This window comes from Balaenoptera physalus, assembly GCF_965194825.1.
Source record: "Balaenoptera physalus genome assembly, chromosome: 4".
NCBI classification, from domain to species: domain Eukaryota; kingdom Metazoa; phylum Chordata; class Mammalia; order Artiodactyla; family Balaenopteridae; genus Balaenoptera; species Balaenoptera physalus.
Window position 1 is genome coordinate 100,894,854 of NC_138891.1, and position 14,141 is coordinate 100,908,994.

Sequence of the window (14,141 nt, forward strand, 5' to 3'; positions counted from 1 at the left end):
TGTGCCTTCGCTCTCTGTGTTTTTAATTCATATCATAATGTCCAGGGAGAATGGACTGCAAAATAAAATTCATATTTTATGGCAAAACAAGCAAAATTTAAACAAAAATTCTCCTCTGCCTTCTGGCCTCCTTTCTCCCACCACTGTGCATTGTGTATCTGCATTATCGACCAGACCTCCTTCATGGGCAGAAATACCTGCTCAACCATAAACAGCAACATTCACCTAGCATCAACAAGACAGCTTCTTAAAAGATAACTTTCCTTCTTGATCTTGTAAGGGGTCACATGACCCACCATGATGATGCTTAGATCTGGATTATGTAAACTTGTCAATAATAAGTAATTTGATCTACAGCCATCTGTCTCAGAAAACTTATATAACTGTGCCTTGACGTCTATCAGGTGGAACAGTTCTCAGAGCTTTCTGAGATGCTCTTCCCAGGTTAAAATCCTCAAATTTGGCTCGAATAAAAATTTCCATTTCTTTGTTAGACTGACGGATTTAATTTTTTGTTGACGGGGTAAAGCCCATCTTTCATTACATCATTTGATTTAGAAAACTATGGAATTCTTGAGTAAAAAGCACAAAATCTTGCCAGAATCTGTTTTTGATCCTACTTTCAGTCTATTGGTTGGGCAAAGGAGTTCCCAAGAATAGAAAAGAAAACGAATCTGACCTCTACCATAAATCCTTTAAGTTTAAAGACAAGGACAAAATTTGTATCCGATAAGATCATCTCATCTAAAGATAGAGGAAATGAGCCATAAAGTCAAGTTACTCTTTGTAAAAAGTAAATTGTGCAACCGCATCTGGAATACTGCCTACATTTCTCGTTGTCATGTTGCAAAAAATTATACTATAGCTGTAGAAGAGGAACAAAAATAATAAAGGGGATGAGAGAGTTTAAGATAACTAAAATTAATAGATTCTGAAGTACAGAGAAGAGGTTGGCTGAGGGATGGCAGGGGAATTAAGAAAGGCACATAAAGCAAGCATTCTGCTTTGCACATTATCATGTGCAACTATGACCTCAAACGGGAAAGGCAATAAGGGAATCAAATATTAGGCTGAATAAATCACTGAATTGACACTCACTTTTTATATCCTTTTTGTTGTCCTTTTGACTTTCTTTTACCTGCAGATGATTGCTGAGAAACCAACAGCTAAAAGTTCCTGACTTTTCAAGGAAGAGAAAAAATAATGGTGACAGTAAGCCAGGAGAAGACAAGGCTGATAGTGGAGGTGGTAATGAGTTTTGTATAGATAAAGGGACAGAATATGAATGATGGGGAGATATTATGCATTTCCGTTGAGACTAGGGAAAAAGGGAAGGTCAAATATAAGAAGGGTGGCCTAAAAGAATATACAAATCAATTTTCACTGCAAAGTAAAGGAGCTGTTACAGTGGAGGATTACTGGACTGAATGTCAATATTATGACATAGTATGAGTGTGTTTCATGTTTGGTAATTGCAATCATTGTTGCTTTTGTTGTGGTCATCCATGTACAATGCTTGGTGTCAGTCTATTTATCTCTTGTAAAAATAAAATACAGTGTGTGTGTGTGTGTGTGTGTGTGTGTGTGTGTGAAAAAAAAAAAAAAAGAATAAAATACCGAGGAATAAACCTAAAAAAAAAAGAAAAAAAAAAAAAAAAGAAAAAAAAAAAGAAGGGTGGCCTATGGGCTTAGAGACATGAGAACGATTTTTTTCAGTGAAATAATGTTTCAAAATATAGATACTCTGCAAGTTTTTCATAGAATGGTTTAGGTTCAGTACTACCCTGAAAAAGAAATAGCCTTCCAATGACCTTTTATAGCCTATGATTAAAATTTAGTTTACTAGTTTTCTCATTATCTCTCAAAATATGTGTAAAATAATGATTCTACCCTAATCTGACTTGGCTCTCTTAGCCTGGGAATTTCTGTTTTACTGTTTCTGTTTTCCTCTGGCCACAGTATTTCATTTTATGATGCAGAAAATTCAGAGGAGATAGATGATCTTTATCGTCTCCTATGCAACAGAGCTTACTCACTTCATTTAAAAGGAAATATGCATTTTCATGGAAATTCAGGCCTGTATTGATGAACAAAGAAAGATAAACTGCCACTATTAAACATAATAGTGATATACAAAAGAAAAAAGTCCTAGAAAACACATTTTAAAACATAGTAAAATTTACACTGAAAGCTAGGATATATATTTTAAGAATATACATACAGCCTAGATATTGGATAAATTAAATTTTCCAAGGATTTGTCACATAATATTTGGATGGTTACAAAGTTGAAAATCCCAGGACAAAGGTTGTGGAAGACAGGTTGAATACATAGGTCTTTGATAAGCATAGTGACTTAATATGAAAAAACTAATTAGCTCAGTGCCTTTTTATAAGTAGATATTAGTCATCTAATAAACATTTTTCAGTGGACATGTTAAGAAATGTCATAGGTTAGGTGTGATATCATTTTCCATGCTCTTTTCTTTCTTTTAATGTGACTATTTTGGGGTTCATTTTTTAATAATGCATTTAAGAAATACTTAATGATTATATTATATTTCTCCCAACTGGAAACCTGAAAAGCATTCTTAACTATTTCTTTGCCAAAAAACATGGAGGCCTTACAGATTTTTCCTCAGCAATGTATTGTGAATCTAGGCATCCTTCTCTATTGCTACTCTCAGTGTCTTAATGGGACCTGATATCTTTCATCCGACAATTATCAAGACTTGATATCTTGCCTCTCTTTCCCATCTTCCCCACAACACTCCCCCTCTGTACAGCATCCACATTTCCCCTTAAGTCCTTTAATTTACACTTCCAAGGGGAACAGGAATATCTAATGCACACAGATGATAAGGAAAGGGAATTTGAGAAGAAACAATCAAATGGGTGGGGAAAAAATAAAGAATATGATGCAACCAGAGTAAAGTATTGACAGTAAAATGTTGGGCAAGTAACCAGTTGTGCAATTATGTTGATGAGGTTCAGGGCGGGCTGCCCCAGAATGTGCCACTTTGGCGCGAGGAGTATTTTGAACTGAAGATAATCGAGGCCCAACAGATGCAAGGAGAGCTTTATACCACCCCCTTAACTGCCTAAAACCACTTAGATAGAGCGTCTGGTCCAGGAAGAGAGCTAACATCAAAGATAATTACAAAGACTAAGAGCTAGGTGCCTAAGCTTGCAGGGGGCGGGGGGCAGGGCCTTGAGATCAAATTCGTCTGTGCCCCATTGTCTCAGTAAGGCTTGGCAAACATTTGCTTACCAAACATTTGCTCTTCCTATCCTCCTATGAATTGTCTTCCTTCCTTCTGAAACCCCAAACCCCACCCCTTTCTTCTCAGCTCAAAATGGCATATAAGCTTCAGTTGCCTGCCTGTCAGTGAGAGCCTCTCATTGTCTTTGTGGGGCTCCTGTAGTACATAATTAGATTTTTTCCTCCTGTTAATCTGTCTTACGCCAGTTTAATTAACAGACCAGCCAAAAGACCCTAGAAGGGTAGAGGAAAGTTTTTCCTCCCTTACAATGTCATGGATTTTAGAAAACTCTATTAATTCCTTCGTTTGACTGAACAATGTTTTTTTCACACTGCTGCTGAGCTTTAGGAACATGACCTAACGGGGTTAAGTAACAATAGAGTAGTACAGGCCAGGGGCACAAAGAGGGAAGTTATATTACAATAGCTTTTTCTCATAAAGCATTTTTATTTTTATGATTTTTCTGAAGATAGTAAAAGATCACTTAGCATATTGTTTGAAAGCTGAAATAGTCAAAGATGAATAATTATAAAAGGGACACTGATGTTAATCCTATACACCTATACATCTTCTATCTTTGCCAAATAAAAGGAATCCCATTATGACATACTAGAGTTTAGACAGAGTAGGGAGGCCGTGATATTAAAATAGTCTCTTTAATAGTTATTTTTTGCTTTGGCAATATCTGTCATACTTTTTTTCAGGATAAAATTATATTTTGGTTAAAAAAACCCAAACACTAAAGATAAACTGAATTTATTTGTTTTGCTAACTAAAGAATGTCACTAGCACTAGCCATCCAGCTCTATAAGGACTGAGTTATTAGCCACTGCAGCCACTGACCTTTAATACACCCTGAAAGGAGGTCAGGGCAGAAATCAGGAATGAAGGCACTCTGTGTTCTGGGAAAACTGGCAGAACAAGTCTTCAGCTAGTTAGATATTTTCTGGAGAAATTTTTTATGAACCTGGATTCTTGTACCTTCCCATACTTAGAAAAGCACTAAAACCATTAACTAAGATATCTGTTCCTCCCTCATGACTATGACTAGCTGCAACCTTCTACCGAGATGTGAGATGTGTGCTTGGTTGCACGTATCCCACTTGCCAAATCCCCCCTTACCTCTTTGGAACAGTTTCTCAGAGCTATCTGAGAGGCTGTTTCCCAGAGAATAGTCCTCAGTAAGACAATGAATGAACTCAACTCGCAGTTTTTAAATTGTGTAGTTGTTTTTTTTTTTTTCAGTTGACACTTCGCACACCTCAGATACTTGCTTTTTCTCTCTCAACAGATTTCAGACATTGGTGTTTAAAATATGCACAAAAGTCTACAACAAGAAATACTTCTCCTGTACCTACGTGAGTATGGAACAATGCAGTATGAAAGGTCATACCACTGTTTTCTCAGGGGCCAGAGGAAGAAAGCCAAATATAGGGTGAAATGGAATTACTCAACCTCCTCTCTTTTCTATTCCTTGCTGTCTTAAGAAAAAGAACCCCCAAACTAAATGGGTATAATGCAATCACTCTTTTCAATTACGCCTTTAATGCCTTTGACGTACTTTATGTTCAGCAGAAGAGAATAGAGAATCTGGTTCCATTCCAGGTCCTCAATCTTTCTGATAAGACAACCTCTTTGGCTGTGAGCATTAAGATTTAAGTGTATAGGACCCTTGTGTCAGCTTTCAGAGGGAAAATAGGCCACAGAGGAGATGAGATGATCCATGGTGCATAAGGAGTGAAATGACATAAGGAAGGGCTCTCTCCAAATTTCCTGGAATTCTCAGTGTAGTGCTAGCTCTCTGTGAAATAGTCAGCTTCTTGGGTGTAGTCACCCAGCGCCCTGAGTTTAGAGTGCTCTGCTGTTTAATGCTCTGTTGTCACTGGCTTGAAATTCTTAATAGTCTTTTTAACAAGGAACTCTACATTTTCATTTTGCACTGGTCCCTGCAAATTACGTAGCCAGTCTTTCTGGCGAAGGAGAGTTTTGAAAGGAAGAAAGCCTTTTGGTGTCTGCAAAGACATGATATCCAGCTGGAATGGTATGTTCTGCTCTCTCTAAAGGATTACACAGATATCCAGCATGTAGAGGAGGACAACACTCCCCTTCAGGATTCAGGCTTCCTTCTCTATTTAGTAGCACATTCCCCTCCCCTTTTTAGCTGCATGCATGGCTGCCCAGTCAGAAATTATATTTCCAAAATCTCTTGCATTTAACTCTCTCCACGTGACTGCATTTGGACCATTGAGATGTGAATAGACATGTTTGCAATTTCAGGTTATTGCCTTAAAGACAAAGCTAATTGCCCTAAAGGCAAAGACAAAGAGCCCAAACTCTTTCCTTTTCCTTCTCATAGACCAAAAGGTAGATGTGCTGGTGACCAGCTTTGACCATTCAGAGGATAACATGCTAGGGGAAGGCAGAGCAAAGAGTAGAAGGAACTTGGGTCCTTTCAAGACCTTCTGGATGAGAGCTCCTCTGCCAGCATGGATTACTCACCTTGGGTCAAGGACTTGCAAGAGGAACACAATTATATTCTGGGGTCTCCTTGTTATATTGACTTGGCCTGTGCCCTAAGTAATGTACAGAAGAAATTCTTGCGGGCTGATTCATAATAAATTTGTACTTATCCAGAATAATTGAATAATATAGTGTTCTGAGTATTTGAATATTCTACATAGGGAAATTATTAGTTTCCATTAAAGTGATATAAAACTATATTGAGGAGAGAGGAACCAAGATGGCAGAGTAGAAGGACTTGCTCTCACTCCCTCTTGCGAGAACACCAGAATCACAACTAGCTGCTGAACAATCATTGACAGGAAGACACTGGAACTCACCAAAAAAGATACCCCACATCCAAGGACAAAGGAGAAGCCACAATGAGACGGTAGTAGGGGGCGCAATCAGAGTAAAATCAAATCCCATAACTGGTGGGTGGCTGACTCACAGACTGGAGAACACTTACAACACAGAAGTCCACCCACTGGAGTGAAGGTTCTGAGCCCCATGTCAGGCTTCCCAACCTGGGGGGCCGGCAACGGAAGGAGGAGTTCCTAGAGAATCAGACTTTGAAGCCCAGTGGGAATTGATTGCAGGACTTCAACAGGACTGGGGGAAACAGAGACTCCACTCTTGGAGGGCACACAAAAAGTAGTGTGTGCATCAGGACCCAGGGGAAGGAGCAGTGACCCCAGGGGAGACTGAACCAGACCTACCTGCTAGTGGTGGAGGGTCTCCGGCAGAGGTGGGGGTGGCTGTGGCTCACCGTGGGGACAAGGACACTGGCAGCAGAAGTTCTGGGAAGTACTCCTTGGCGTGAGCCCTCCCAGAGTCTGTCATTAGCCCCACCAAAGAGCCCAGGTAGGCTCCAGTGTTGGGTTGCCTCAGGCCAAACAACCAACAGGGAGGGAACCCAGCCCCATCCATCAACAGTCAAGTAGATTAAAGTTTTACTGAGCTCTGCCCACAAGAGCAACAGTCAGCTCTACCTACCAACAGTCCCTCCCATCAAGACTCTTAGATAGCCTCATCTACCAGAGGGCAGACAGCAGAAGCAAGAAGAACTACAATCCTGCAGCCTGTGGAACAAAAACCACATTCACAGAAAGATAGACAAGATGAAAAGGCAGAGGGCTATATACCAGATGAAGGAACAAGATAAAACCCCAGAAAAACAACTGAATGAAGTGGAGAGAGGCAACATTCCAGAAAAAGAATTCAGAATAATGATAGTGAAGATGATCCAGGACCTCGGAAAAAGAATGGAGGCAAAGATCGAGAAGATGCAAGAAATGTTTAACAAAGACCTAGAAGAATGAAAGAACAAACAAACAGAGATGAACAATACAATAATTGAAATGAAAAATACACTAGAAGGAATCAATAGCAGAATAACTGAGGCAGAAGAACGGATAAGTGACCTGGAAGACAGAATGGTGGAATTCACTGCTGCAGAAGAGAATAAAGAAAAAAGAATAGAAAGAAATGAAGACATCCTAAGAGACCTCTGGGACAACATTAAACACAACAACATTTGCATTACAGGGGTCCCAGAAGGAGAAGAGAGAGAGAAAGGACCAGAGAAAATATTTGAAGAGATTATAGTCGAAAACTTCCCTAACATGGGAAGGGAAATAGCCACACAAGTCCAGGAAGCACAGTGAGTCCCATACAGGATAAACCCAAGGAGAAACACGCCGAGACACATAGTAATCAAATTGGCAAAAATTAAAGACAAACAAAAATTATTGAAAGAAGCAAGGGAAAAATGAAAAATAACACAAAAGGGAACTACCATAAGGTTAAAAGCTGATTTCTCAGCAGAAACTCTACAAGCCAGAAGGGAGTGGCATGATATACTTCAAGTGATGAAAGGGAAGAACCTACAACCAAGATTACTCTACCCAGCAAGGATCTCATTCAGATTTGATGGAGAAATCAAAAGCTTTACAGACAAGCAAAAGCTAAGAGAATTCAGCACCACCAAACCCGCTCTACAACAAATGCTAAAGGAACTTCTCTAGGTGGGAAACACAAGAGAAGAAAAGGACCTACAAAAACAAATCCAAAACAATTAAGAAAATGGTCATAGGAACATACATATCGATAATTACCTTAAACGTGAATGGATTAAACGCTCCAACCAAAAGACACAGGCTTGCTGAATGGATACAAAAACAAGACCCATATATATGGTGTCTACAAGAGACCCACTTCAGACCTAGGGACACATACAGACTGAAAGTGAGGGGATGGAAAAAGATATTCCATGCAAATGGAAATCAAAAGAAAGCTGGAGTAGCTATACTCATATCAGATAAAATAGACTTTAAAATAAAGAATGTTACAAGAGACAAGGAAGGACACTACGTAATGATCAAGGGATCAATCCAAGAAGAAGATATAACAATTATAAGTATATATGCACCCAACATAGGAGCCCCTCAATACATAAGGCAACTGCTAACAGCTATAAAAGAGGAAATCAACAGTAACACAATAATAGTGGGGGACTTTAACACCTCACTTACACCAATGGACAGATCATCCAAAATGAAAATAAATAAGGAAACAGAAGCTTTAAATGACACAATAGACCAGATAGATTTAATTGATATTTATAGGACATTCCATCCAAAAGCAGCAGATCACACGTTCTTCTTAAGTGCGCATGGAACATTCTCCAGGATAGATCACATCTTGGGTACCAAATCAAGCCTCAGTAAATTTAAGAAAATTGAAATCATATCAAGCACCTTTTCTGACCACAATGCTATGAGATTAGAAATGAATTTCCGGGAAAAAAGCGTAAAAAACACAAACACATGGAGGCTAAACAATACGTTACTAAATAACCAAGAGATCACTGAAGAAATCAAAGAAGAAATCAAAAAATACCTAGAGACAAATGAAAATGAAAACATGACAATCCAAAACCTATGGGATGCAGCAAAAGCAGTTCTAAGAGGGAAGTTTATAGCTATACAAGCCTACCTCAAGAAAAAAGAAAAATCTCAAGTAAACAATCTAACCTTACACCTAAAGGAACTAGAGAAAGAAGAACAAACAAAACCCAAAGTTAGCAGAAGGAAAGAAATCATAAAGATCAGAGCAGAAATAAATGAAATAGAAACAAAGAAAACAATAGCAAAGATCAATAAAACTAAAAGCTGGTTCTTTGAGAAGATAAACAACATTGATAAACCATTAGCCAGACTCATCAAGAAAAAGAGGGAGAGGACTCAAATCAATAAAATTAGAAATGAAAAAGGAGAAGTTACAACAGACACTGCAGAAATACAAAACATCCTAAGAGACTACTATAAGCAACTTTATGCCAATAAAATGGACAACCTGGAAGAAATGGACAAATTCTTAGAAAGGTATAATCTTCCAAGACTGAACCAGGAAGAAACAGAAAATATGAACAGACCAATCACAAGTAAGGAAATTGAAACTGTGAATAAAAATCTTCCAACAAACAAAAGTCCACGACCAGATGGCTTCACAGGTGAATTCTATCAAACATTTAAAGAAGAGCTAACACCCATCCTTCTCAAACTCTTCCAAAAAATTGCAGAGGAAGGAACACTCCCAAACTCATTCTATGAGGCCACTATCACCCTGATAGCAAAACCAGACAAAGATACTACAAAAAAAGAAAATTACAGACCAATATCACTGATAAATATAGATGCAAAAATCCTCAACAAAACACTAGCAAACAGAATCCAACAACACATTAAAAGGATCATACACCATGATCAAGTGGGGTTTATCCCAGGGATGCAAGAATTCTTCAATATATGCAAATCAATCAATGTGATATACCATATCAACAAATTGAAGAATAAAAACCATATGATCCTCTCAATAGATGCAGAAAAAGCTTTTGACAAGATTCAACACCCATTTATGATAAAAACTCTCCAGAAAGTGGGCACAGAGGGAAACTACTTCAACATAATAAAGGCCATATACGACAAACCCACAGCAAACATCATTCTCAATGGTGAAAAACTGAAAGCATTTCCTCTAAGATCAGGAACGAGACAAGGATGTCCACTCTCACCACTATTATTCAACATAGTTTTGGAAGTCCTAGCCATGGTAATCAGAGAAGAAAAAGAAATAAAAGGAATACAAATTGGAAAAGAAGAAGTAAAACTGTCACTGTTTGCTGATGACATGATACTATACATAGAGAATCCTAAAAATGCCACCAGAAAACCAGTAGAGCTCATCAATGAATTTGGTAATGTTGCAGGATACAAAATTAATGCACAGAAATCTCTTGCATTCCTATACACTAATGATGAAAAATCTGAAAGTGAAATTAAGGAAACACTCCCATTTACCATTGCAACAAAACGAATAAAATACCTAGGAATAAACCTACCTAGGGAGACAAAAGACCTGTATGCAGAAAACTATAAGACACTGATGAAAGAAATTAAAGATGATATACCAACAGATGGAGAGATATACCATGTTCTTGGATTGGAAGAATCAATATTGTGAAAATGACTATAGTACCCAAAGCAATCTACAGATTCAGTGCAATCCCTATCAAATTACCAATGGCATTTTTTACGGAGCTAGAACAAATCATCTTAAAATTTGTATGCAGACACAAAAGACCCCGAAGAGCCAAAGCAGTCATGCGGGAAAAAAACGGAGCTGGAGGAATCAGACTTCCTGACTTCAGACTATACTACAAAGCTACAGTAATCAAGACAATATGGCACTGGCACAAAAACAGAAACATAGATCAATGGAACAAGATAGAAAGCCCAGAGATTAACCCACGCACCTATGGTCAACTAATCTATGACAAAGGAGGCAAAGATATACAATGGAGAAAAGACAGTCTCTTCAATAAGTGGTGCTGGGAAAACTGGACAGCTATATGTAAAAGAATGAAATTAGAACACTCCCTAACACCATACACAAAAATAAATTCAAAATGGATTAGAGACCTAAATGTAAGACTGGACACTATAAAACTCTTAGAGGAAAACATAGGAAGAACACTCTTTGACATAAATCACAGCAAGATCTTTTTTGATCCACCTCCTAGAGTAATGGAAATAAAAACAAAAATAAACAAATGGGACCTACTGAAACTTCAAAGCTTTTGCACAGCAAAGGAAAACATAAACAAGACAAAATGACAACCCTCAGAATGGGAGAAAATATTTGCAAACGAATCAACGGACAAAGGATTAATCTCCAAAATATATAAACAGCTCATGCAGCTCAATATTAAAGAAAGAAACACCCCAATCCAAAAATGGGCAGAAGACCTAAATAGACATTTCTCCAAAGAAGACATACAGATGGCCACGAAGCACATGAAAAGCTGCTCAACATCACTAATTATTAGAGAAATGCAAATCAAAACTACAATGAGGTATCACCTCACACCAGTTAGAATGGGCATCACCAGAAAATCACAAACAACAAATATTGGAGAGGGTGTGGAGAAAAGGGAACCCTCTTGCACTGTTGGTGGGAATGGAAATTGATACAGCCACTATAGAGAACAGTATGGAGGTTCCTTAAAAAACTAAAAATAGAATTACCATACGATCCAGCAATCCCACTAATGGGCATATACCCTGAGAAAACCATAAATCAAAAAGACACATGCACCCCAATGTTCATTGCAACACTATTTACAATAGCCAGGTCATGGAAGCAACCTAAATGCCCATCGACAGACGAATGGCTAAAGAAGAAGTGGTACATATATACAATGGAATATTACTCAGCCATAAAAAGGAACGAAATTGAGTCATTTGTTGAGATGTGGATGGACCTAGAGACTGTCATACAGAGTGAAGTAAGTAAGAAAGAGAAAAACAAATATCGTATATTAACTCATGTATGTGGAACCTAGAAAAATGGTACAGATGAACTGGTTTGCAGGGCAGAAGTTGAGACACAGATGTAGAGAACAAACGTATGGACACCAAGGGGGGGAAACCGTGGTGGGGTGGAGATGGCGGTGTGCTGAATTGGGTGATTGGGACTGACATGTATACACTGATGTGTATAAAATTGATGACTAATAAGAACCTGCAGTGTAAAACAACAAACAAACAAAAAACCCAACTAATACTAAACTTTCTTTGGGTTATTTGTATGGAAATATGTTAATATAAATGTTTCAGACATTACATGAAATTTCTAAAAATCTTAAAAAAACAAAACAACACAAAACTATATTGAACCTAATTTTATACTCAGTGAGTCTCAGAACACTTCTGGATCTTGCAGGACCTCAAGGTCATCACTGTGAATACTAATTATAGCATATGTCTATAGATGTTGGGTTTTAAGTAAATCTGTAATAACCTATGACAAACTCCTGAAGTTGCATTTCCAAAATAAATTCCTGAATCACTCTAGTTTCATTGTAATTTATCTCAGTACTGAAAGGATGACTACAGGATGTTAAAAATAATTTTTGTGGATTTTCTCATTGTTTGGAAACTAAATTTGGGCACTTGCAATACTTTTTAAAACAATAACATCATATATACAAAATAATTTTACTTCTCATTTTTAAAAATTTTTCAGTGACTAAAACTGCTAAGATTTAAAATAGTATGTTGATAAACCAGTTACAAAACCATTAAGGAATCGTAACTTCAAAAGTGTAGACTTTATGTTTACCTGCCCCAATGACTCTCTCAATGCGTATTCTTGAGGGATCGATCTCCTTTGCAAATTCATGGACTGCTAGGGATGGGTCTTCATATGTATCTGGATCTATGTAAGTTTTAATTCCTGGGAAGTGTACTGCAACAAAATAAAAGACTTAATTAGTTCAAGGGTATTCTAGTAATCACACATCTTGTGAATATTTGAAATGAGGAGTGACGTTCTAAAGTAGTTATTCTTTTTTTTAACTGAACTATAAATGACTCACAATATTATGTTAGTTTCAGGTGTACAACATAGTGATTCGATATTTTTGTACATTACAAAATGATCACCACGATAAGTCTAGTTACCATCTGCCACCATACAAAGCTTTTAAAATTTTATTGACTATGTTCCCTGTACTGTACATTACACACCCAAGACTTATTTAATAACTGGAAGTTTGTACCTCTTATCTATTGGAGTATAATTGCTTTACAATGTTGTGTTAGTTTCTGCTGTACAACAAAGTGAATCAGCCATATGCATACATATATGTGTTTTTGTTTTCTTCAGGAAAATATCCAGAATTGGAATTGTTGGATTGCATAGTAGTTCTATTTTTAGTTTTTTGAGGAACCTCCATACTGTTTTTCAAAGTGGCTGTACCAATTTACATTCCTGCCAACAGTGCATGAGGGTTCCCTCTTCTCCACATCCTTGCCAACACTTGGTTCTTTGTTGTCTCTTTGATAATAACCATTCTGACATGTGTAAGGTGATACCTCATTGTGGGTTTGATTTTCATTTCCTTGATGATTAGTGATGTTGAGCATCTTTTCATGTGTCTATTGCCCATCTGTATGCCTTCTTTACAAAAATGTCTATTTAGCTCCTCTGCCCATTTATTAATCGGGTTGTTTGTTTTTATGATGTAAGCATTCTTGTTAGTTACTTAAATTCAATTCTCTTTTCTATTTTTGTCTTACCCCCACCCACTTGCCACCCCATTAAAGCTTTGAATACTTGGAATCAAAATTTCATTTACCTAACTCTTGATGTAAAATGACCTGGTAATTTCAGAGAGAGTGAGCTGACAAGTTCCATAAGACATATTTTTATATTTCTGTAAAACGTTTAATCAGCTCACTTAGCCACTAGTACCCATATATTTTACATTTGATCTAGCTCAGGACATGGGGAAAACAAAGCATAAACCTTCTCCCCCCACCCCCCCAAAAAAACAAGCCCCTTAGAGTCCCTCCTGTACTCTAAGGCACTAGGTTTTCCTGAACTCATGTCCCAGTCCTGTGGTCTCTCCCCTTCCAGAAACTCTTAGGCAGTAAAGCACAGACTCCACGGCACAGTGACAGGGAGGACCACTACGCTATGGAAACGGCCCTGCCCTGTGTTCTTGTAGCTGCTTCCATGGCCAAATTGCACATTGTCCTGGAAAGGACCCACTGTCTACCCTGGAGGGGAGGATAAGAATCAAAGGTCCAAATCTGGTCACTGACCAGATGTAGCTGCTCCTCTTTCTCTGGTGGATGCTCACAGCCCACGGGCAGTTAGGAAGATGAATAGGGGTGGCTAGGGGGCTAGAAAATTGGATGTCTGGCTGCATATTAATTTGCAACTCCTTCAGTATGTAAAGTAGTCACAGACTGCCTGTGGATATTCCTCTGTTTTGCTCACTGGTTTCTGTTTTCCACATCAGGTTGCTAGC

General features: G+C 37.9%; 1 protein-coding gene and 1 long non-coding RNA gene across 2 annotated transcripts in view; one reads left to right on the forward strand and one right to left on the reverse strand.

The window, feature by feature from the left end:
- LOC309660153 overlaps positions 1 to 14,141 on the forward strand; it is a 639,313-nt gene that overhangs the window by 356,337 nt on the left and 268,835 nt on the right. The window lies entirely within an intron of this gene.
- EPHA6 (EPH receptor A6) overlaps positions 1 to 14,141 on the reverse strand; it is an 870,129-nt gene that overhangs the window by 252,563 nt on the left and 603,425 nt on the right. The window contains exon 11 of the mRNA XM_082460667.1: positions 12,446 to 12,571. Within this exon, the coding sequence (XP_082316793.1) occupies positions 12,446 to 12,571 (126 nt within the window). The remainder of the gene's footprint in view (positions 1 to 12,445; positions 12,572 to 14,141) is intronic.